This window comes from Cavia porcellus, unplaced genomic scaffold (assembly GCF_034190915.1).
Source record: "Cavia porcellus strain 051 isolate PalLab524CR breed Dunkin Hartley unplaced genomic scaffold, mCavPor4.1 scaffold_21, whole genome shotgun sequence".
Classification (NCBI taxonomy): domain Eukaryota; kingdom Metazoa; phylum Chordata; class Mammalia; order Rodentia; family Caviidae; genus Cavia; species Cavia porcellus.
The window spans coordinates 58,612,864-58,638,466 of NW_026947504.1; the positions used below are offsets into that span (position 1 = coordinate 58,612,864).

Here is a 25,603-nt window from a genome sequence, read left to right on the forward strand (position 1 = left end):
ATAGATTCCAACCACTTTAACATAACTTATACTATAGTTTGGAACAACTCAAGAAAACACCACCAGAGAATAGCACAAAGATATTCAAACAAGTGTTAAGGTGGGAGGATGTATGTAGTAAGGGATGACAGCACAGGAGAGTCACAGAGCCCCACAGCAGCAGAAAGCTTCAGAAAGAAGAGTAAGTTGAAACTTAAAAGATAGACCCTGAAATGACAAGTTTTTGTTGGTTTTTGACAAGAATTTTTAAAAAGTACTTTGTCAAGAATTTTAGAAAAAGACTAAAAAATAAAAAAAAAAAATAACAAAAGGGGCTGGGGATTTAACTCAGCAGCGTAAGCGCCTGCCTTGCAAGTACGCAGTCGTGAGTTCGATCCCCGGTACCGATAAAAAAAGAAAAAGACAAAAAATTTTAAAAAAAGAATTAAGTTCATAAGTCTGCTTATGAAAATTTTATAAACATTGGAGGAAAAAAAATACAACTTGTTTGTAAAAGCTTGTAGAGACTACAATACCTAATCATTCAATTTAAGATTAACAACATTATACTACTAGAATCTGTCACTGATAGATGATCTGAGATTCCTGGGTCAAACATGAAGGACCTTATTACTCATAGCACAGCAAGCAGAATGACCATCAGCTCATTTACATTTTTTCTCTGTAGTTCCAGTGCTTATGAGGTCAGTTTTAGGGACAGGACCATGTACAATCTCTGGCTACTGTATATGAGCAGCAGGCATTCAAACACATCGCAGGGACAGGAAAAAAAGAAAAAGACTGTCTTAGTTTTCTCAACACCTAAAGTTAGAGGAGGAAAGGTTTATCTTGGCTCACAGCTTGTAGAGGTTTCAGTCCATAACTGGCTGGATCCAAGGCAGAGTGGCATTGCAGGGGAGCATGACAGAGGAGAGACAGTTCATGGCAGGCAGAAGGTAGCAAAATCAGCAAGCAACGAGCAGACACGGGAGCCCTTTTTCTGTGCCTTATATTCTATCAATGCTACCCATCCTCGTACTCACAGCCAGGGTGAGGATGCCTTCATCCTAGCATTACACCATGAACCAATCCCAGCTTCTCACATTCTAGATTAGCTTTCTCCAAAAAGCTCCACCTAAGACCTCATGAGGCCTTTGAAGGGGAGGGGTCACCATCACCAAGCTATACGCCATAACAAACACTCATCTAGCCTTGAAATTAAAGGTTTTAAATCAAAACCATTTTAGCACAACCCTAACGGTGGTCCTGATAATGCATGTTTTACGTTAGAGTTCCTAGATAACTCCCTCAGCAATATTTTATTGGATAAAAATGTCAAATATAAAACATTTTATAATATCCACAAGGAGACACTGCCAAATAATTTAGCTTTTATTCCTCTTACTTATAACAGGAAAAGCTGCTTAAGTTCAAAGCTATACTTTTTATTTTTAACATGTGGCAAAGTGTAATGCCTTGATAGGTAAAAAAATATTCATCCCTTGTCTCTTAGCTGTTTCTTGACATGAATAGCAAGTATAATTTATTAATGTTTTCAGCCAATTAGTTTCCACCCACAGCAAAAGGCTTTGTCATTTTAACCTCCGTGGTTTTCTCTTCAACAGGCTGATTCCTAAGCTGCTAATACAGATAGGTAGAACCTAACTAAATTTTGCATTCTGGTCATTTCCTGATTAAGGCACATTCAAGCTAGTGAAACAAATATGTATTTTGAAAATGAGTTTCCTTAATTACCTCATTGAAATTTAATGAAATATCTCAATTGGTGATATTGTTTTCACTTCTTAAAAGCACATTTCTGTGAGATAAACTAAAGCCCATATGAAAGAACACCCACAACAAAGAAAAATTTTTGTACCATTAAAAAAAAAAATAAAAATATAACATGCAGGACATATTTCCCTGTGAAGGGTCTCTGACTCACAAAAGTGCGTTTCCTTCTTGTACAACTTTTAGAACATCTCATCAATAAGGACTCTGAAATATTCTGCTGGAGTTATGAAAATTATCTTGGCTGCCTAAAAGTATTATGTAAATATACCCCCCAGTATGTACAAACTGCACCAGATATAATTTAAATTTCTAATGGTACACAACACTGGTTGTAATGAAAAAGAAATTTGAAGTTAAGAGAAAAATTCAGGAAGAGGTAGACAAGTTACAGATAATTTCAAACAGAAGAACAGAAACACCCAGTCTGCCATTGTATAAAACACTGACTTGATGTCTGCTATAGATTGAGCAAATCTTATCCTTGGATATGCATAAGTTGAAAAAATTAACATTTAGGTATTTCCAAGTTTTGGGTATTTTTTTCTAAATATGAAATTCTATATTAGCATTTGTTATATAATCTCCAGTGAAGGAAACTGAAGCTTACTTTTTTCAGCCAATCTGCGCAAAAACTTTTGAAGCAATTAGGTTTCTAAAACTTCTTTTTTAAACAAATTAAATTCCCAAGAAAAACAAAAAACCAAGATCAGGCTAAGTAAGCCAACCCTGACCCCAAGTGTGCAACGCCAGCCTGGACCTGGCATTCCACCTCTCAAGTTAAATAAATTCATGAACCATCTTTGATTTTAGAGGAGGCGAAGCCTACAATGTTGTCAACACTCAAGAAAATGATGGAAAGTTGCTAAGTTCTTTCTTTGGCAAAATCCACAACTTCTGTTAGAAGACTGAAATAGACTAAAATGGAGTCTCAGAGAGAAAAGATACGCAAGGAGAGATCCTTGTGCCTTGTTTATAAGATGCCTTTATGAAAATAAAAGGAGTGTAAGTGTGTGTGTGTGTGTGTGTGTGTGTGTGTGCGCGCGCGCATACACAGGCGTAAACACACAACTCAAAATTCCCATATAATTAAGATATTATAAAGTTATGCAAATTATTAAAAATGTGTCTTTTCATTCAGGTGGGGGTGACCTCACATTAGGACACATGGTTTAGCTTTAAATTGCTTGTTATCTGCAAGTCTGTGCAGTAACCACATGCACAACTATGCATGGACACAAGATGTTGTTTCTTTTCTAAAATATACATACACACATAAATAGTAAAAGTCATGAATAAAGAAAGCAAGAAGGATTTATACTAAAGATACAAAGAATGTATTTGAAATACATTATCATAGAGAACTATGTTTTTTTGTTTTGTTTTTGTTTTTGTCTTTTTCATTTTTATCGGTACCAGGGATCGAACTCACAACCGCACACTTGCAAGGCAGGTACTTAGGCCACTGAGCTAAATCCCCAGCCCCCAAGAACTATGTTTTAAGAGGCCCAAAAACCGTGATAGACATGGAGATGGGGACCAATTGGTAGGTATACCTGCAAAATGTCTGAAACTGCTTTTTCTGTAAAAATCATAATTAATAATTAGAAGGAATTTATATTTTCAGAACACAGAAATGTCAGGTCTGAGATTCAGTTTGACCCTATTTACAAGCTAAGAAATTAGCCTGCTACTCTTTCATGGACACTGGCAGAAGACACGCAATTCATTGGGCCAGAGATAAAGGACATTTTGCTCATATCACAGCAAGCAGCTTCTTTGTATCTGCTCCCTCTGATCCCAGGTCTTACAGAGACAGCATAATGAATGTCGCACACATGAATGTTTGCACCACAGCTCAGAAATCCTGAGCTGCAAAATTCACCATTATTATAGGAGCTAGTAAGGAAGCCTGGTCTTTGTCACGAGCAAAGTGTGCCTCATCTCTCAAGGTTCCTTCTACACAAACTCGGATACAGCTCAGATTAGACAGCTCGACCACATGATTAATTTTTAATGCCTGACTCTCAACTCTTAAGTGAGTTGTTTACCTTTTCAATGCTCGTTCTTATTTTCTACTTACTAATAGCAATTCTATATTATTGAAAGTGAAAATGTGCCCATTAAAATACGGTAGTTTCCAACATTTATAACCTTGTAATTGAGATATAAGTGGAAACTGTTGAAAGGGATTTCTAGGAAAGCTCTTCTAAATGGAGAAGACAGGAAAACTTTTGTTGCTGTTGTTGCTGTTTTCACTATACTGGAAGGCTGAAGTGGTTGCTGGTGCTCAAGCAGTTACTTTGATCAATGAAAAACTTAAATATAGAAGTCATACATAAAGAATAACAGATCAGCAAGAGCAGTTTAGTATCCTCTCAACTGTAAACCTAGTGCATTAGTGCTAATTCCTGCACCTGATTTTCAAATGCTGTTAGGTGAGATTTGAACAAATTACTTAACTTCTCTATTTTTTAATCTGTAAAATGAGAATAACTATCTCTCTCATAAGGTAGAGATATAAAGTGTTTACAACAATATCAGAAAATAATAAATGTTCTCTTATGACTGCATATTATTTATATTATGTGATATCTAGATTACTTTCAGACTTACATAATAGGAGAAAAACAAAGCCTTGTTTAAGATACCTAAGGAGAACATCTACTTTATATGTAATTACAACCATGTGTAACACATACAGCACCTATTTTATTATATGTACTAGAACCTCATCCAGAATCACTACAGCATCTTTTTATCATGCAGTGACTTAATCATTTTGTTGCACCTTTTTCATAAATAAAAGCATTTTAGCTTTCTAATTTTCTGTGTATATCCCTGTTCTGGCTCTTCTAATATGTATATTCTGACTCCTTTTGTATCTTAGGAGTAATAAGAATTACTATATGAATTACTAAAATGGAATTGATAAATACCAAGCTTCATAAATATACTTTCCCTGCAGATAGTAGAATAGTTCTGAGCCAAGGCTTTTTCCCTTCATTTGTGGAAGTATATGTACAATAAACTACACAAATCTTGAATATACAGGTCTGTGACAAATCTCCATGTTCCAAAAACAAAGGGAAAAAAAAAGAGACACAAAGACCTATGTATTAACTAAATTAATTTTCTCCCCAACATTTAATCTCAAAAAATATTAACCTAACAAACAAAAATATTAAACCTAACAAACAAAACTAGAACAGTAAAATGAAGACCCATGTATTATTCCCTTGTGTTTTCCAACTGTTGGTGTTTCATACAGTTTGTTCTCAATCCTGTTTTTCTTTGAAATGTATGAAAGGAAGCTGAACAGTCATGATACATCACCACCTTTAATACTTCAGCACGAGTCTTCAAGGCACTAAAACATTCTCCTACTTATACACAGGAACGTTACCACACCCAAAGAATTTAATATTAATAGAACTTTTCCTAACTATATTCAGATTTCCAAATTGTTGCAATATTAATAGTCTACATCCATCTCAGCCTGGATCCACACGTCTCTGTAGACTATAAGACAATTTTCTGGACGGTTTTATTCTTGTGACTGACATTTTTGAAGAATCTACATAAATTTTGTAGACTACGTTGTCATCTGGGTTTAAGAAAAGGATTATTTCCTCATGATTAGATTATTTTTACCAAGAGTGCCACATAGGAGACATTATTCAAGAGTCCACTGAGAGGACAAGATATTGTTTCCTTGTACAACTAAATAATACAATATGAAAAACAGTATCTGCCTATATAGTAGCTTGCAATCGCATTTTAAAATAAAATTAGAAAGAATGTATCTTCCCTTGTCATCTTCTCTTGACAGTAGAAATCAAAGGATGTAATGTCTCTAAGACTAAGACATGAGGAGTCTTAAGAGTGTACCCTACACTTAAAAATAAAGATTCCTTTTTGTTAAGTTCTTCGAAGTCTTTTGGGAGGGGTTGCTTTGTAGCAGTATTGGGAATTGAATTCTGGATCTTCATACTGATCTACCTCTCCAGTTCTTTATTTTTCATTTTGAGAAAAGTTCTGTCTAAGTCACTAAGATGCGTAGGCTGGGCCTAAGTTTGGGATCTCTTGCCTTAGTCTGCCAGAGTGCTGCGATTATTAGGTGTACACCACCACACCAGGGTTGAAGTGTGTGTGTTAGGGGTCAAAATTGCAGAGGATTTTCATATTCTGTACATTATTTTTGCAATGTTTGAGTTTTTATAACAAGCAGATAGGACTTTACTTTTACAATTAGGGAAAAACAGTGCAAACATTTAAAATAAGTATTTCTTAAAAAAGGGCTCAGATTTTCTCTTTAAGATTATGTAAAAGGAGATTTCTGTTCTTACCAAGATCAGAAACACCTGGCAATAATAACCCTTAATTTTACTCATGGTAAATGTCTTCAGTTTTTGTACAGGAGTTTAATGGGTGGCCTTTCAAGTCTTTATACTGGGGGACGGGGGCTACAAACATTACAGAACAAAGCAGCCATGATCAGCTGATGCTCTGATATAGAACAGACCCTTCAAAAGCATTCTTTGATTAGTTTTGTCTCTTAAAGCTTTTGTTTCATATTCAAATACACTCTGAATAGATGCAATTAACCTTAAAAATATGTATAACCTTACAGCACTCTACTGACTTTGAAGTAAGTAACCTTACTGTGTAATTGAACTGTTTCGTTTTTTTCTCATCTCTGCTGTGCTTTCCCTGATTATTATAGGTATTATGTGTTTTCAGGTTTTCATCATCCTGTTGATTTATTGTTTCACTATTTCAGCTGTCAAAGGCTTTTTGAAAAATGTCCATTCATTTTTGATGATACTATATTTGAGCAAAAATGATTGCTCCCGAAGACTTGGCAGACTGCAAATGCACACACACTGAGGAAAAGAATCTAATACAGAAAAGGTAGAAATTCATTCTAAATAGGACTATAATTTCTCATCTCCTATATAAACAGGAAGGTAAATTTGATTTAATCAAACTTAAATGTCTTTTTTTCCATCCACTCTAACAATCTCTGCCATGCATAGGACTGTGTTTTTTAAACTGCAGGTGGTAAGCCACTAGTGGGTTATGAAATCAATTCAATGGATTTATTTTTAATGAACAAATAGAAAATATAAGAGTGAATCACATGTACTAAGAGTAACAAATATTTTGTGAAATTCCTTTCCAGTTATTTATACCTTCATAGGTTGTCATACATTTACTAGGTCACAGTGTCAAATAATTTGTTCCCTGTAGGCTACGGTCAGGAGTCTGAACATTTATTGGAAGTAACTATATAGTTGCTCCAAAACAATGAGAGAACTGCTCTAAAAGGAGGTCACCAAACTCTGTCATTTGTGAAAAGCAGCAAAGAACAGATATTCATTGAAATGTGGTTCTTGCAAACTACATTCTGATCCTAATAATTTTTAAATTGCTATAGGGTTCAGGATATATTACCCTAGAATATAGAGAAAACAGTGGGTGCAGGCAGGCCTCTCTGATCTCTCCCACTTTTTTCCCCTGGAAACAAACCAGAAAACAATTCTCCGGTCTTTCATAAAGTAAGGCATGTGACCTCCATGTCAGAGCCAGAGAAAAAGAATGAAGTCACAGAGACATATAAAAGCATCAGAGCAAGCCTAACCGAGTTTCTTTAGTGTATTACTAAGTTTTCTCATTGGTTATATAAAATGCCTCCATTTACAACTTGAAGAGATTTAATTTGGCTCACGGTTTCATATTGTTCAGTCTACAACCCGCTGGCTCCAAAGCAGGAATGAAGGCACGATCGATCAATACTGTTTAGTTCTTGGTGGCCAGGAAGCTGAGCACAGGAACAGCGCCACAGAGAAGGGGCTAAGGACCACATAGAGTACCCAGGGCCACGCTTAGGACCCACCCAGGATGCTAATTCCCCAGGTGAATCTCAAGCCACCCAAGCTGACACCAGTTTAACTGTTTATCCAGTTTATCACCACTAGATCATACTCCCTGTTGACCAGTCATACTGGTCACCCTTCAGCAAACATGATTCTATCAAGATGTCTGTTTGTTTGGGTTTTCATTTCTGAAGTCTCTTATATTACCTAAAACTACACTAAAGAAATTTGTATCCTTTTCACTTATTAACTATCTTTTCTTATAGGGAAGGTAAATTTATGTGTAGATGAGGAAAGAAATCTTTTTCCCCCTAAAGCTATAAGTATAGAAACAGTGATGTGACATTTACTAACACTCTGTAGTCTTCAGAATTTCTTTTCTGCATGTGACTATGAAACGATTGATAGGGCATTAGCTTGGTGCAGTATCACTTGCTTTTTCGGCACCACAGGGACAGGATTCAGACTCTGGCAGATAAATTCAAAACTGTGTGCTGATTCTATGATTAGGAACCAGTAAGCAATTTAACCTGTGTGCAGGTTCTGTGAGAACCTGGTAAGCAATTTAAGTTTGCAAGATTCCAGGTCGCCATCTGTAAAGTGCCAGAGTGATTATTTTGAAGACAAAATTCAATAATTCATAGGATGTGCTTAACAGAGTCCAGAACATGGTTCAGTATTTGAGACATAAAAAGTACTATTATTTTGGTTTTTATTTTAGTTTTTCAGGCATATGCAGTATATGCCAGATCACAACTAATTAACTCTATGCTACCACAGCATTTCAATGCGTCATTACATGTACCATAAAAAGTCAAATAGGCAGAATTCCATTGATTAGTTTGATATTAGAAGTTGAACCACCTATTCATTGAACCATATTATTACCATTAAGAGTTAAATATTATCCATTACTTTGCAGACTTTTTGAATGCTTATAAGCTTTCTACAGGGACTGAGTCAAATAACCTCTCAATGAGTAACCATCTATATTGAGCCATCAGGAAGATTACTCATTAGAATCAATCACAGAGCTCTTCTTCCGATGTGCTATTATTTCATACCCTACAAGGAACTTCAGCATTATCCAGTTCTCCATTTTTAGGAAGGAGTAATAAGTCTGAAACTTCCACGCCATTTAGCATCCATAGGCAAAAGCTTATTTCCTGTTAATCATACAGAGAGAGGAAATTGAAACCTGAGTGCTGTAGTAAGGAAGAAATACTAAAAGCAGTTCTTATAAGCTCTAATAACTTTGTAAACACTTCCTGGAGCCAATATTCTGGATATAACTAAAGTGAGTCAAGAATGACTTAAGAAGTTCAGTCACCAGCTATGGTGGCACATACCTGTAATCCCAGCACAGTGGGAGACTGATGCAGGAGGATTGCAAATTTGACCAACTTAATGATCTAGGAAAACCTTGTCTTCAAATGCAAAAATATAATCAACATATGTTGGCCTCGTAGCCTCATGCACCTCTGTTTCCCGGTCTCGTGACTGGCCTGCCTCTGTGTGAGCCACTCCCATCTTCAGCTCACAGCAAGCAGCAAGCACTGTCCAGTCGGGGTGTAAGGCATACCGAGGCTTTGAGTGTGCCACTTTCTCCACGCTGCAAGATGTCCAGAGGGCCCTCAAGGAGATTAATACCTTTGAAGGTTGCAAGATCAGCATTACTGTTTAAAAAAAAACACTGAGTAACGAGCACAAGGAAAAGAGGAAAAATGAAATTTCAGTCTCCAAAGGAGCTGAAGACAAAGCCAAAGTGGCAGATAAAATACCCAGATTAATTATCTGGCACCTGAACTTTACGATGGAAAGATTTGTGGTTTTGTTTTTGTTCATTTCAAAGGTCTCTTAGAAGCATGAAAAGCTCTCAAAGACATGAACATGAAACACACAAAGGGGTGGACAATGGCCATGGACTGGGGTGAGGCGAAGATAGATACAAAGACACACAGTCTGCTTCTGCCCCAGGTAAAAAGGGCTTTGAATCTGAACAGCAAGAGTCAGTTAAAAGGAACGGCAGAGGGAAGAGGGGATGATGATGATGTTGAGGCTGACAGCGATCATGACGGTGGTGAAAGCGAAAAGGCGAACAATAAAAGCTAACCAAGCACAAGAAAATTCAGGAGAGCAGGCACGAGAGCAGCCTCCGTAGAAAGCAGGGAGGAAAAGCATGAGATGAGGACAGCGATCTGGAGGAAAGAGGTACCATTGGTGGTGACAAGGGACAGGTTCCACAGGATAGTAACTCTGAAGAACAAGAGGATGAAGAGGAGGAATTACCCTCTGGGGTGAAGGTGAAAACTATTTTTATCATAAACCTATCTTTTGGCTCAGAGGAAGGACAATGTGGGCTCCCCCGACAGTTTGGATATATGCCCACACCGCTGTGTCTCCACACACAGAGCACGCTAAAGGCTGTGCATTTACCCCACTCACGACTCAACAAGCTGTTCATAATTGCCTCAAAGCCGCTTCTCCAGAGAAAAAGTGTGATGAACTTAGAGAGAATGGCCAACAACTCAAGGTTGCCTTGGCCATGACCCATCCTGAGGCTATAAAAGTTCAGACAAAGAAGGGGAGAAGCTAACAAGGACTCAGAACCTCTACCTGGCCCAAGAATGAATTGCTGTAGGTATAAGTGCTGCCGGTGTGGCCAGACAAAAACAGTCCAGAGCTAATGAAACATCAGAAACTCGAGGACTAGAATTTCTTTGTCTCCCAGGCGGGGTTCTCCTTACACAGTCACCCAAAGATTATGGATGACAAACAGCTCAGGAGCAATTGCTGAATAATACACTAGAGGGAAACCAGCATTGTGCAAGTGGAGAGTGATATGAGGAAAACGAAGGAGCGGTGGCTGTGCTGTTCCTTTGCAGGATTCCAGAAGCATAAGCATGCTCTGAGAGCTCTCTGCTGAATCAACAACCCAGAAATCTTTTGGCCTCAGAAGAGACCAACAGTGGAGTTCTCTTTGGAAAATCAAAGGAATCAAAGTGAAGGAACTGAGGATCAGTGCAGCCTGCAAAAATTCATACTGAAGCCTGCAATCTGTGGGCCTAAAAGCAGCAGAAGGGGAAAAAAAGGCAGAAATTTCTTGGAAAAGAGAAGCAACAGAAGGGAGCTCAAGACTGCAGACGAGATCAAAGCAAGCTCCTCCCACGCCAGCACCTCTGCGGCCTGCAGAAGGGGAGGGTGGGCTTCACCTCAAGAACAGGGTGCAGACCACAGCCAAAGTAGAGCAGGTGGAGCTGCCCAATGGGAAGAGAATAACGGTCCTGGTGTCTCCCTCTCACCAAGGTTCCAAAATTAGGCTGCAAGACAAAGGCAAAATGAAGTCCCTCCCACCCAAGGAGCCAGAGCCCCAGGTAAAGCAGAAGTCAGAGAAACAGCAGTTATCTTTCAAGCAGCTACTTAAGAAAAAAGCTAAAGGAAACATGACAAAAGCCACTTCAATACGCTGTTTGAACAACATAAGCAGAGTTTAGGGAACTTTCTGAAGATGTACTTCCTGCAAAGAGGAGCAACTGGTTGGATAGTCAATCAGTTGGCAGACTAAGTACAAGGCCTGCAGTGTACTTCCTGATGATCACAACCCTCCTCAACTTCCCATTCTTCCAGGGAAGGAAACAAGATCCCCAAGGGCACCCTCTCTGCTGGAAGCCCCTTGGGCTGTGCCCTCCTGAACCCTGTTTTGTCCCTCCTCTAGTGTGTGGTTACTCACAAAGAAATCATGATGTTTCTTGCCTCTTACCCAGATAACCATGTGAAACTGTGTCTATGTTACTACCCACATTTGTATTCTAATTCTCAAATGGAAACAATTGTAAAAAGCATTCTGGAGTGCTGAATTTTTAAGATGTACATTTTGTTAGTCATTCTCTAAATGAGATATTGTGTGACTTCTTGAATAATAGGCTATCTCATTTCCAATATATGTAAACTCATTATTTTAAAAAATACAAATGTAAAGGGCCTGGGAATGTAGCTTGATGCAAAGACCCTGGGTTCAGTTCCTCCTACTGAGAAGAAAAAAGTTCTTAGGCAAGAAAGTATCATATTTCAGAATTTCAAAATATATACACTACACAGTGATCTTTATGTGAAAATAAAATATTGAAACAATAACTATCATATCTAGCATTTTATTCCATCCCATATAAAATGCTTTGCAAAAATGTAACACAATTACCAGGCAGCCTATAACATGTCTATACACCCAGCACTTGGGAAGCGAGACAGGATTGCAATGAGTGTGAGCCCAGCCTAGGTTACATAATGAGTTCAAGGTCAGCCTGAACTACATACACAGGAGACTTGTCTCAAAAACACCAATCAATCACAACACTCCCCCTCCACCACCATATTGGGGATCGAACTCACAACCTCGTGCTTGCCAGGCAGGCACTTTATGCCACTGAGCTAAATCCCCAAGCCAATCACAACACTGTAAAAAGAAAATGGAGACTTCTCCATTTTCAGGGACTGACCATCAATAAGTACACTACTGACCTGTCCTTTATTCGCACTTCCCAGATCTCCCTTGAGAATTTAGGAATGAAGGGAAGAAAAAGTGTCAGTTACAGAAGTTACTGCCTTTCCCCAGCAAAACAAAGTGGTGAGAAGCACAAAGTTGGATGAAAAGAATTACAGAACGTCCTCTGGGCTCCAAAGAACTAAGAATAAAGAGTGGGCTTCTGGATGATGCCAAGGACGAGATGTCCTAGGAGGAGCGCCTGGGAATGGCAGACACAGGAGCAGGGGTGGGCAGGAATTCCTCAGCACCACAAGCAGGTGTGGTAGTGGCCCTACTACCTGAAATGCTCAATCGCTGGCTGAGAAGAGCACAGTGTGAGCTGGCCCTGCAGTGAAAGGTACAAAAGGTGGCACCTGGGGCTGTCTGCTGACCACACTCGACACAGTAAATCCATTTTTGGAGATCAGAGTGACAGTTTCTCTGGCTGCCACAGAGTCCACTTAAGCCTCTATTAAAAAATAAATATTCGGTCATTGTCTCTGATCTGTCACCAAGCTCCTGAAAACCCCCCTAATAAGATATCTTTCTTAGGGGCTGGGGATTTAGCTCAGCAGCATAAGTGCCTGCCTTACAAATGTGCGGTTGTGAGTTCCATCCCTGGTACCAATAAAAATGAAAAAGACAAAAAAAAAGATATCTTTTTTATATTAATGATCAGTCAGGGTGAGGGTCCCTGGAAAGCTTAAGATGGGGCAGTGGCCAGAAAACCAACTATGTGATTAAAAGCTTAAAGCTTTCATTCCCACCTCAATTTTTATATAGGGGAGAAGGACTAGCGATTGAGTTCAATCACCAGTGGCCAATGATAACGAGGCTCTATAAAAACTCCTGAGCCACCATGGTTGGTGAACAGGGCAAGGTGATGGGAGGGTGGTCTTCTTAGACAGGGCACAGCAGCTCTCTGCACATCACCCCTCATGTGCCCTGCAGTTCTTGTCCTATGGATCTCTTCTACTTGTCTGTTCCCGAATTATACCCTTTATCAGAGGACTAACTGTACACATAGTGGTTTCTGTAAGTTCTATGATTCGTTCTAGTGAATTATCAAATTTGGGGGAGAGAAGTAGGAAAAACCCCAAATTTATAGTCGTGAGTGGACTGCAGTGGCTGGGAAGCCCATTTGTAGTTGGTGGTCTGAGGTCTGAGTTAGGAGCAATGTTGTGAAACTGAGCCTGCATTAACTCTTGAGTGAAAAAATAGAATTAAGTAATAATTTATTCCACATGAGTGTCATATAGTGGTGTTAAAACGACATATACTGTGTCAGAAACACACACACACACACACACATACCCACACACTCATTTTCTCATTTTCCAGTAGGCAATAGCTCAAACATAATTTCTTCAAAAAGGTTTTCTTGTTCCCAAGATCACCTTGGCCCCTGGCTTTCCTTTACAATATACATAAAGATTTATTGTGTGATTACCCCATCCATTACACCAGAAATTTTGCAAGCTTCTTCTCTGTTGGAGTTTACTTCCTCCTAAGTTTTAAATTCATTCTCCTCTCTTAGGCCTGTGAGGATTGAGTTAGTATATGCAATACACTATTACACAGTGAGCACTGCATAAGTATTTGCAGCTATTACTGCTCATCTCTGAGTCTCTACACTACTCTATATAAAATAGGCCACAAATGTGGAAAGGTAAACTGAATTTGTATATAAATCATGCTAAAGCTAACTGTACCGTAAAATTCTACATTATGGTTCATTTTCATAATATCTTTTTATCTCCTTTAAACATCAAACTAAAGGCCTGTGATAAGTATAGTTATAGACAAGTATCTGAAAGAAATGAACCTTAAACTACGTTATGACACAGACGAGAGCCTATCACCTACAGTTAGGCAAACTCAGGTTAGAAACCTATGCCATTACATTGTATCTATCAAGAGGTGATGTTAATGAAAAATATTTACAAACAAGCAAAATACTAAGTGGAAAGAAAGCATTGCCTTATATTACAAATATGTATAAAGCTTTTCTCTTTAAATTCTAACAGAGATAAAATGAAATCCAGTAAAAATAATTGGAAAAGCCAACATGAATTACTAAATACTTGTAATTACTTAAATTCAAATACCATCAAGAACTCAGGCCAGGCATGGTAGTACATGCCCATAATCCCAGCACTCAGGAGACTGAGGCAGGAGGACTGCTATGAGTTCAAGGCTAGTCTGGGCTATAAAGTGAGTTCAAGGCCAGCCTGAACTGCACAATGGAACCCTGTCTCAAAAAAGACAAGACAAAAACAAATACAAACAAAGAGACAAAACCTCAACCTTGCCTGAAAGTCTACTGGTCCTCTGGAATCACCAATTCAAAGATATTATCAAAGATTTTTACTAGCTTATTTTGGTTATAGGAGAGTAGATATTTTAAATCAGTGTGTTTTTTCAAGGCTGGAACACTCAACTTAAGGTTGACAACATAATATTTGGTCAATAAAAGTTTGTTAAATGAAGTCAAGGCTGTTAGTTCCCAACATTTACTGAATAATTACTGGGAGGTTAGTGTTATCTTAAGTAATATGGAAATGTAAAATGTATGGATATGTACAGGGAAATGTACAGTTCTGCATACGCCATTTCAACACCAACCATATGATACCAACTGGGGGATAAATTGTCCCAAAAATAATACCTAAGTGGAACTGAGACATAAAGTGGCTATGTATTCCATTTAGATAGCAAATACAGTAACTGCAGACCCAGGATTTGAACTGAAATTCACTTAGCATCAACGCCCAGGCTCCTGATCCCCACACTGGGGCTGCCCCGATGAATCAGCAGAGGAAAGCACACAAAACAAGGTTACATTGCAAGTCTTTAACATCTAAATAGGTTTGCATTGTGAATGAACAAATGATTCAATATTAAAGCATGTAACTGTATCTTCCCTTTCTTTTTAATTTTCCATCAGAAAATGCTCCTAATTTCTGTTTAAAACAGTCTAACTTTTTACTGTTGATTTTACTGAGATGCTATTTATCACCCCATCACTCTCCTTGCTTTCCACTTCTGTTAAATGAGACAAGTGAGAAGGTAAATGTGAGTGACGGAGATATAACTCAGAGTAGTGCAGAACAAGATGTTAGATGTTAAGACATAAAATGTAATGTATCATATAATCCTGTTTACTACAACTGATTCAGTTGAAAAAAGAAGAAAACTCTGAGAAATATCTGAAAACTGAATTCTTTTAGAAAGTTCTCTAATGCTCTGTATCCAAACTTTAAAATAGTTTGCAATGAGGTCATCACAGTATTGAAGTGCAGATCACTAATCAAAACGGCCCGCCCCCTTCTGTCAGTGAGTGAGTGTGTTTCTGGGCATTGAACCCAGGACTTTGCACTGAGCTAGGTCCCCAGCTCACTCATGCTCGCTTGCTCGCTCTCTCTCCTCCTCTTCTTCTTATTCTTCAACAGTCTCACTGAGTCAGTAAGTTGTTTTAGCTGGGCTTGAGCTTGTGATCCTCCTGCTCACTCAGCATCACAGAGTGCTGAGATTACAGGTGTGTACCACCATGCCCTGACCCTGAAAACTGCTCCTGTGTGAGAAACTGTTTCAGCAAGATTCTGGAGTAATGACAGTCAAATAGGAAAATAGAGATATAAGAGTTAATACTTATGAGAGGATGCAAGCAAATAACTTGTTACATCTGAATGGATACTTTTTAATATAAAAGTCATGTCAATGATTTTGTCATTAAACACTTGTGAGCATGGGACTATGTCTGTGACTCTTGTTTGTTATTTAATGCTGCAGTTTCTAGATACATGTAGGCTATTTGAGGGAGCTTCTACTGTGGCAATATGCCAATTATTCTGAGATGAGAAATGCAGCATTTGCTAATGGATTTCCAGATCTGAATGCAGCCTATGTAACACTAAACCTAAAGTGAATAATACTAAGGGCTTGATACTGTCAAAAGTGGAAGGATGAAAGAAACTTTACTGTTTATTGGTCACAAGGTTATATACTGTTCCCTAGCAACGAGCATTTGTCTTTCCCATGACAAAGAAGCCACTGAGAAGGGGAAAAATAAAAATAAAATCATTTGTACAGTTCCATTACACAGACAGCACTTCAAAGGCAGTAAGAAATGTCTTTACAGTCTGTAGGGCTAAAGAAAAGCAGCTCATTCCTTGGGTGGAAAGAGGATCATGGATACTGCATAAGAGATGCGTCCAAAATACCATCTGTAGTCCCTGAAGCAAAGCCTGAGAATAAATGCCACCCACCTGTCCGTGTTCAGGGCATAGTTCCACCTTGAACTGCTCAGGACTCCCCAGCAGCCCTGCTCCTGGTCCCAAGAGGCGAGTTTACCTGCCAGTCTGAGTGAACACAAGCGAGCTCCTCTGGCTCCTATGTGATTCTCTCTCCTCCCCATGTCACATACCTTCCAGCCCTGAGCCGGGTGTCTAGTATGGTGATTCTATTAATGGCAGGAATTTTTAAAAACAATAACGAAAACCTTATTTTCTTACTTAGCTGGAGCATAACTTCTGGAGACACTTGGAAATTTAGTAAGAATTTTTATGTACATCCCTTTCAATCCTGTAACTAGAGAGGACAATCAGCAATTTGTTTAAAAGGAGTACGAGGCCAGGTGAGGTGGCACAGCACTGGAGGCTGACGCAGGAAGCTCTCTGTGAATTCAAGGGCGGTTGGGAGACAAAGTGAGTTCAAGGCCAGCCTGAACTATAGCGGAAACCTTGCCTCAAAATAACAAAATAATAATAAAAATGGGAGAGCTCCGATATTGAGTACAGGACTCCAAACTGACAGTTTCAAAGTATGGATGCCTTTGTTTAGGCAACTGGTATTTCATTCTCTCAAAAACTCTGTTATTGGGCTCCTGAGTTTTCAAACTCCAAACCTCAGCAAGATGCTTGAATGTTTGGAGCTGAGGTCGCATCCCCCAAGACAGGTTGCTGACTACTCACCTCCTCCGGTCCGAGGGCCCCAGGCTCGGGCGCTCTGGGGCAGCCGCCCCCTGCAAACCCCGGCTCCAGCTCCTGCTGGGTAGCACGCCGAGCTCCCTGTCCCGGGGGCCGGGGCCAGGGCTGGACTGCGAGTCCACTGCTGCAAGCCGGCGAGGGTACATGGTCTTAGAGCCCATGGTCCCAGGACGCCTGGCGAGTCTCGAGGGAAGATTCTAAAGAGCAGATACAGCGGTTTTAACAGCTGAGTTTCGGTTTTTCTCTACAGTCTGCGCCTGCCCCGCCCCCTTCTCCCCTCCCCCACCCTCCCCTCCCCCACCCCTCCCCCCCCCCTCCAGCGCTAAGGGGGACCCGACCCCAGGGCAGCATGCAGCCCCTGGGAGGTGCATTGGGTTCCGCTGCCTCGCCCAGCTACAGGTGAGTTGGTGTAAGGCCTCAAGACCAACTCAGAGGAGGATAAGGGTAATTACGCCCAGCTGCAGGCCCCGCGTGAAGGAGAAGTGGCCAGCTAGGAGGATCCTGAAAAACACTTAAGGAGTATTTAACAGAGATTCCTCATTTGAAGTTTCTGTTGGATGTTTGAAGCCTTGAGAACTATTACTTTAAGGTGCCAGAGATTCGGTCAGTAGGCTATATTGCCCTTTATTAGTAATGTCTGCAGCTTGGATGGCACAATGCAGAGGAAATGACAAGTGAAATAAATAGAAAACAAAACAGAAAGCCTGAACGAGCAAGCTCAGGGGAAGCTAGAGCTGATTCTCTGGATAGTTTTGGTAGGTAACTGTTCATTCAAATACCCAGTTTTAAAATGTTCCCAGATGATTTCGATGAGTGGAGAGCTGCTGTCTATATAACTTTGGAAAGGCGCTTCTATATTCTGGGATCAAGTAAACAAGCAGTAACCCCACCACGGGGTACCTGATATGACAGGTGGACCACAGGTTAGTCACTAGTGGAATACAGGGAACTAGGATTTAACTTTCTGACTACTTCAGGAAAAGGCATATTTGACAACGAGCCGCCAAAACATGGGAGTTCACCAGAAAGAGGGAGACGCCACAGCAGGGACTTGTGGTTTACAGTGACACACTGTATGCCTAATTTAAGGGTGTGTGATTGGCGCTTGCCAGCCCCAATCAGCCAACCACGTAGGGGCACTATTTTATTGCTTTATTAGTGGTTAGAGCAGAAAAATACATATTTAATAGTTAATTAAAGAATGAAGCTGGGCACAGTGGCACACACTCAGCAGGCTGAGGCAGGAGGATTGCTTCGAGTTTAAGTCCAGCTTTGTTAAGCACTGCTTCACGTTCAAGATCATCTAACTGCTTCATTTCAGCATGGACAAACAGGGACTTAGAAAAGTCAAGTGAATTTCCAGGTCGTGTTAGTGGCAGAGGTAGAATTTGAAAATAGGCCTTCCAAAACCAAGTCTTTTACATTTTTGAAATACACTTGTGACAAATATAATCTTTTTTGTTGTTGTTGTTGTTGTTGTTGTTGTTTGAGACAGGGTCTTGTTACCGCAGTTCAGGCTGACCTTAAGCTCACTTTGTAGCCCAAGCTGGTCTCCAACTCACAAGGATCCTCCCACCTCAGCCTCCCAAGTGCTGGGATTACAGGCGTGAGCCACCACTCCCGGCTGTGACAAATATAATCTTTTAACAAAATTTAGAATTTGAAACCTTTTTTATTATAATTTTTCAACGGCCAGTTGTATATCTAAATCTATGAGAACTGACATTAATAAAAACTGTAATGCTCAAACTTTCACTTCTGTCAGAAGTCAGATGACTACAATGACAGTGTTTAATACAATTTCTTTTTTGGATGTGTGTGTGTGTGGTTGTCTTTTTGAGACAAGGTCTCTTTATGAAGTTCAGGCTGGCCTTGAGCTCACTTTGTAGCCCAAACTGGTCTCGAACTCGCAAGGATCCCCCCACCTCAGCCTCTGGAATGCTGAGATTAAAGGCACACACCACCCCTGGTTTATACCATTTTGTAAAGCTTCATAAACAAACTGAGTGTAGTAACACACACCTATAATCCTAGCACTTGAGAGGCTGAGGCAGGAGACTGATGTGAGTTTAAAACTAGTTTGAACTGTGCAGTGAAATCCTGTCTCAAAAAAAAAAAAAATCATGAATAGCACAGGCAGTAAATGTAGGTTAAAATGTATTTTCTTTAACAACTAAAATAGGGAGCTTGATAATGTACAAAGAATTTGACCTAAAAATGGAAAGATACATACTTGCTCCCTCTGTGTTTTGGATGACTGTCACTGGGAGAAAGGAGGGCTGTAGAAATGTGCTTTACATGCTGTTTCCCATCCCGTTAGTGGCTGGATTTCCTTGGCTGTAAATTCAGATCTGAAGAACGGAAAGCAGCTGCCACTTCTGGGTTCTCACGCTGTCTACTTTGGTAGAAGCCACAGGATTTCTGCCGGCCACGGCAATGGAAGGAATTTCCCTTAACTTTGGGGTAACTTCTGTAGAGTCCATCAGCAGTTTTGGCAGGGAGATTCCCTAAAGGAATTCTTTTAACTGTGATAAATGAATCAAACTGAAACCCTGAGACAACTTCCTATTTTCCCCTGATACCTGTACCTTTTCCAAAAATACCGCTTCTCAGGGGACTCATTGTTCTGATGCTTTAACTCTAAACCAAAAGTTTGGTGATTGTCACAGTCCTGTACATATAGCGAGGTGTATCCGAGAACATACAGCACAGTGGGCACAATCATAGAGGACCAGAACTTGAGACCTGCAAAGCCATTCAAAACTTTTGGGACAACAGGTAGTTACTGAACTTTCTGAACATCGGTTTCTTCCTTTGTAGGATAAAATTTTAATCATAATCATCCTATTGGTCCTACCTACCTTTCAGGAATTTGGGAGGCAAAAGTGAGATATTGTATGAAAATAGCTCATAAATTTCACCTTGGATCAGTTTAAATGAAAATTATTATTTTTGAGCTGTCAATGCAATCATTTTATATACTTTTTTCTATTACTGTTTATATTTGCCCTCAAAGAGTTTTAACGTGATAGAACTGTGGGGGACAGGCGGTGGCTGAAAAGATAAGAAATATGAAATAAAATGACCTTTATTTTGAGAATGCGAGGAGAGACAGCCCCGACCCCCCAGGGCACGACATCTCCACCCCGGGGTCAGCGATCTCTCCGTGGAACACATGGAGTGGGGGCATATGAGTATCCTCGATTTGGGGTGGAACCTAAGGGGGCATTAGGGATGCACCGGTAGGCCACTGGTCTTTGTTTGGTGCCATAAGTAAATTCCTAGGGGTGGGGGAGATGGAGCTCCTTAGTTCCGCCTTGAGGCTTTACCAGCTACAGTGTCCTGTCTGGGCCAAAACTCTTTCAAACTGTAGTACCCTTAGCCTTTGGCTTTCAACTTGAAAATGTTACAGAACAATAGCCATAGTGTGCTTACATGAAATCCCTTTCAGCATAGAAACAAAACAGTATTCATAGCTTCACCTCCAACATGAAGATGCCTGGCACAGCAGTGTAGCTTCCAGAAAAACCAGAATTCTGTTGTCATAACTGGAACACACTTGAGTACTCCATGGACATTTTGTGACACTGTCTGCCCTAACAACTTCTAAAGCTCAAGAAAGTCCCCTCTCTGTGGATAAAACCTAGGGTTATCCTATTTAACTTATAGAAGGAATCCTAATAAGAATCCCCATGACCTTTGCGTGTTTTCTGGCTTGTAATTTTGGGTTGGGATTTCTCCACAGGCATACCAGGCTGGTCTCCAACTTGCAGTGATCCTCCTGCCTCAGCCTCCCAAGTGCTGGGATTACAGAGTTTTTGGATCATCTCTCACCTAAAATGTAGGATGACCTTCAAAGCTGTGTTGAATCAGTCACATAGTCCATTAAGTATATAACACAGAGCAAGCTGCTTTGTGTGTGTGCGGGGCGGGGGGGGGGGGTCCCTCAGCCATGTGCACTGCATAGTGGGCATGTACAGTTAAGAGTCTAATCCACCTTGAGAAGCTTTTTTGACCTTTGGGAAATTAGTTCACAGTGCAGCCTTCTGTCCTTTGCTGCTTATCTGTAAATAATGACCTTCTCTGGGTAACTTGTAGTGTGAATATGTTCGCTGGATTCCAGCAGGTAGATCATATTAGCCCGGATGCAGTGGGCAGGATACATACTTTGGTTTCTGGTGGTCAGCATAGTGATGATCTTTGCTGTTTTCTACACTGCCAGGAGTTCTTTTTGGGAAATGATACTTAAGGAACCTGATTCACAACCAAGAGCTTGTTGCTCAAGCTTCTAGCTTTATTGTAGTCCTATGTTTAGATCTTGGCTTGATTGCTTACAACTCAGACTTTGGGAAAATTATTGAACGTCTCGAGGCTTCGGCTTCTTCAACTGTAAAATTAGAGTATAGACAGAACCTAACTTAAACTGGTTGCACTTCTGATTTTTCAACCTTATGATGGTGTGAAAGTCATGCACATTATATAAAACTGTAATTTGAATTTTGGTATTTTCCCTAGCTAGCAATAATGCTGTGTGATATTCTCTTTTGATGCTGAACAGCAGCAATGAGTCACCACTCCTAGGAAAAAGAAATAGTCCTCTATAGTGAGCTGGGTCTCTAAACTATGATGTTTAATGTGCTAGATGTTATAAATGCATTCAACATAGAATAGTTTCAATTTATGATGGGTTTATTGGGATATATCCCCATCCTAACTCAAGAAACATTTGTAATATTTGCAAGACCTGCTAAATAGTGCTGTTATGCATATTAAATATAAAGTGCTTTGTATCCTTATCCAAAATAGTTTACTAAATGTAGTGATCATTATTAAACTCAAAAAAATTTTAAAATTTTGAACAAGCACTTAACACAGAAATAGCTAATAAGAACACTTACTTACTTTTTCAGCTTCTCTCCCTTGTGTAAGAAACTGAAAGAGTAAATAAGATCCAACAGTACAATAGATATTGTGAAAGGGAAAAAAACTGCTTAAAAGGAAATAAAACAACTCAGATGGAGAAAAAGAGAAAAGAACAAAAGAGGGAAATATATTAGCTAAGATAATTCTGCCAGTAATTCCATTAGTTCATGGAAAGAAACAGTGAGTGCTTATATTGTTTGATCTGTTCCACGTCTGTATCTTGTATTCTAAGCAACTATTCTGAAGATAACAATATGCAGGATAGTGACCATTGTTAATTTTCTATCTCTTGTTTTGAAATCCTAAATCATTTTCTTGTTTTTACGTTTTGTTTTAATCTCTTTAAAATTTTAATAAAGAGACCTCTACTTCATTTGTTATGGAGGAAATACAAATTAAAAATATAATAAGGGGCTGGGGATTTAGCTCAGTGGCATAAGCGCCTGCTTGTAAGCAGGCAGGTGTGAGTTCGATCCCTGGTACCAATAAAAAGGAAAAAGACAAAAAAACAAAAAAATAATAATAATAAAATGCCTCTTAACACTCAACAAAATGGCTAAATGAAAGTGAAAAATTATTGTGGGTAAGGATTTAAAACAACTAAATTTTTGAACTCTGATAGAAGGCTTATAAAAAATCAGTACAACCTTTCTGGAAAACTAGCATCTTAGAAACTTCTAAGATTGGCTTATTTACCCGCCTTCCTGGGAAGCGCCCGTGGGCTAGGAGGAGAACCAGCGCTCCCGATATCTGGCCAAGGTGGGACTCAAGCAGCTTATTCACCCGCCCTCTTGGTAAGCACCCATGGCATGGGCCAGGAAGAGAACCATTACCTGTGAGCCTACTGCCACGCAGGCTGAAAATCAAGCACCCTTTCCCCTCTTGTCACCCCCACACTCCCCACACCCCCACCATAGCTACTGGGGATAGATGTCTCAGCATCTCTTGGAAGGATGACCACATGCAGTATAGCAAATATGGGGAGATTTCCTTCTATCTTCCGTTTGAAGGCAAAGGTTGTTTTCACTGTTTTGTTTTGTTATGTTTCTTTTGCTCTATTCAGTACTCTCAATTGGTTTTATAATGTTCTATTTTTGATTTGATTTCACTATACCTAATTGACTGGACAACTATTGTGAAGTTTACGAGATATACCATAGTACCTATTACCACTATCCCAGTATCCTACTGTGAAATCCTGTACCAATTTCACTGCATTGTCTCGCTTGGCTTTGTTCTGTCTTGTGCTGTTGTATTTTTACTACTTTCAAAATAAAATTTAAAAAAAAAGAAACTTCTAAGAGTGAACATTTTCCTACCTCATCATTCTACTAGACCTAACTGTGTAACTATATTCACTAAGTCACATATAAAAGTACTCATATCAGAGTATTCACTGGAGCATAAAACTAAAAATTACTCAAATGCTTATCAACAAAAATTAAATAAATTATGCATACTCATTCCAATAATCTAAGAGGATACATGAGGAGGTCTTTTATATGTCATTAAAAACTAGTTGGCCATTATCTTTCTTTTTCAGCCTCTCTTATTTATATAATTTGTATTAGTTAAGCTATTGACTCAGCTGCAATAGTAGACACAAAATAACTATGGTTTAAACTGCGTGAAAGTTTGGTGGAACCAGTCCAGGCATATTCAGCCCAGGGCTAATGTACTGACTCCATGTCTACAAGGATCTGCATTTTTCCAGCGGTGTTGCTCTGCCTTTTGAGGGATTGTTCTTATCTTCATCCGATACATATACAGTCTAACAGTAGAGTGGGAAAGGAAACTGAAAAGCAAGTGCATTTCCTTTGAGACTGCAACCCAAATATAGCACTTAACACTTTTGCTTACATTGTACTGAATTTAGTTACATGGCCAAACGAGTTATAAGAGAGGCCAAGATATGTAGTTTTTTTTTTTTTGGATGGGGTGGGGTATTTTTTGTTATTGTACTTGCTGTTTGCTTATTTGTTTTTGAGACAAGTTCTCACTAGGTATCCCAGGCTGGCTTTGAACTTGGACTCACAATACTTCAGCATCCATAATACCAAGAATACAGGTGTGCACCACCATGTCTGGCTAGAAATATAGTCTTAGCAGATCTAGTAGCACTGTACTGGCTAGGCTCCAAGTTGTCCTCCAGTGATTCTTGTCTTCTGGTATTTATGTGCCTGATTAGTACACTCCCACTGTAGAACTCTCTCGTGTAACCTCTGCTCAAGATGGTCACTACTCTAGCTGACATCTGTTTTGTTTTGTTTTGTTTTATTTTGTTATTTCTGATAGTAGGGTTAGCTGATGTCTTGACTGAAACCTATCATAGAGGCATGTAGCTGAGATACTCTTGAATTCTGGCATCATACAAATTTTTTGAATAAGTAAATGTTTATTTTATGCCACTACATGTGGGGCTAATCTGTTATGCATTAATAGATAACTAAGGCAAGTAACTGGTAGAAAAAAATTAAACGGGACAAAAAATGAGACGTGAATATGTATCTGAAATTTTAGATAGTATCCAGAGTCTTAATGTGAACTCTGAGGAAAAAGCAAAGAATACAGAAAAAGTGCTTAAGGTAAAATCATGTGCATAGTCCAGAAACTGAACAATCAGAATAGTAGACATCTAAATAAATAAATGCTGATGCAGGTTATACACATTTATTAGGACCTCGTGCAGACCCAACTACATATCAGCATCGAACAAAAGCAATAGAAGACAAAAATCTTGAAGAGAAAATCTCTGTGTCAATATACAACAAAAAGGCCAATGGGATTCAGCAGAAGGTAGGAAGAAACAAAGACAGAAGCAGAGTGCAGAGCCAGATGGCATTGTTCTTTGGCTTTTGCTCTGCACGCAATGACAAGTGTTTGGAGGGTTCTGTGCAGAGAAACAAGGGGTTGTAATATGTTTTAACAAGATCATTTTGGCTAGTAAATTGAGAGAACTAAAACAAAATGCTATAAAACAAATGTTTATGTTCAATCTAAAGTCATACATTGATATGAGACAGGGTCTCACTAGGTATCCCGGGGAACTCACAATCTTTCTGCCTCAGCCTCTGAGTACCGGGATTGCAGATTATCAACTTTAAAAGAACTGAGGGAAAGAGAGAGAGAGAGAGAGTACTCCATTTGGCACAGAAGAAAGATCAGATAGGACGTTGTGCAACAGAAGCCATCTACATCTTGCAGACATCTTGGTGTCAGACTTCAGGCCTCTAGAAGTATTAGAAAATATATTTTGATTGTTTAAGCCACCTAGTATAGGATATTTTGTTGTGACTACTCAAGCTGAGAGAGCTTAAGTAGTAAGTGAGCGTAGGAGGAAGGAGACTGGATCGGAGGCTATTAGAATGATCTAGATGAGAAATGATGGGGCTTGGGTCAGTACAATCACAGTAGAGGTCATGAGAAGTAGCAGGATCTTGGATATAATTTAGAAGTACAATTAACAGAATTTTAAAGTAGGCTGAACAAGAACAGATTGGATGTAAGTTGTAGAGAAAGAG

The 25,603-nt window shown here is 39.4% G+C and overlaps 1 protein-coding gene and 1 pseudogene across 4 annotated transcripts in view; one reads left to right on the forward strand and one right to left on the reverse strand.

The window, feature by feature from the left end:
• The window catches only part of Epsti1 (epithelial stromal interaction 1), a 102,340-nt gene extending 84,696 nt beyond the window's left edge, over positions 1-17,644 (reverse strand). For 3 of the 4 annotated variants that reach the window (XM_013140827.3, XM_063232729.1, XM_063232730.1), the window contains exons 1-2: positions 17,498-17,631; positions 17,145-17,356 (exon numbers count right to left, since the gene is read on the reverse strand). In XM_013140827.3, coding sequence (XP_012996281.2) covers positions 17,145-17,356; positions 17,498-17,530 — 245 coding nt within the window. In that variant the 5' untranslated portion in view covers positions 17,531-17,631. Of the gene's footprint in view, positions 1-17,144; positions 17,357-17,497 lie in introns of all 4 variants that reach the window. The other variant, XM_013140826.3, reaches the window with a different exon arrangement.
• On the forward strand, positions 10,492-11,214 carry LOC134471892 (RNA-binding protein 28-like; annotated as a pseudogene).
• Positions 17,645-25,603: the final 7,959 nt, after the last annotated feature.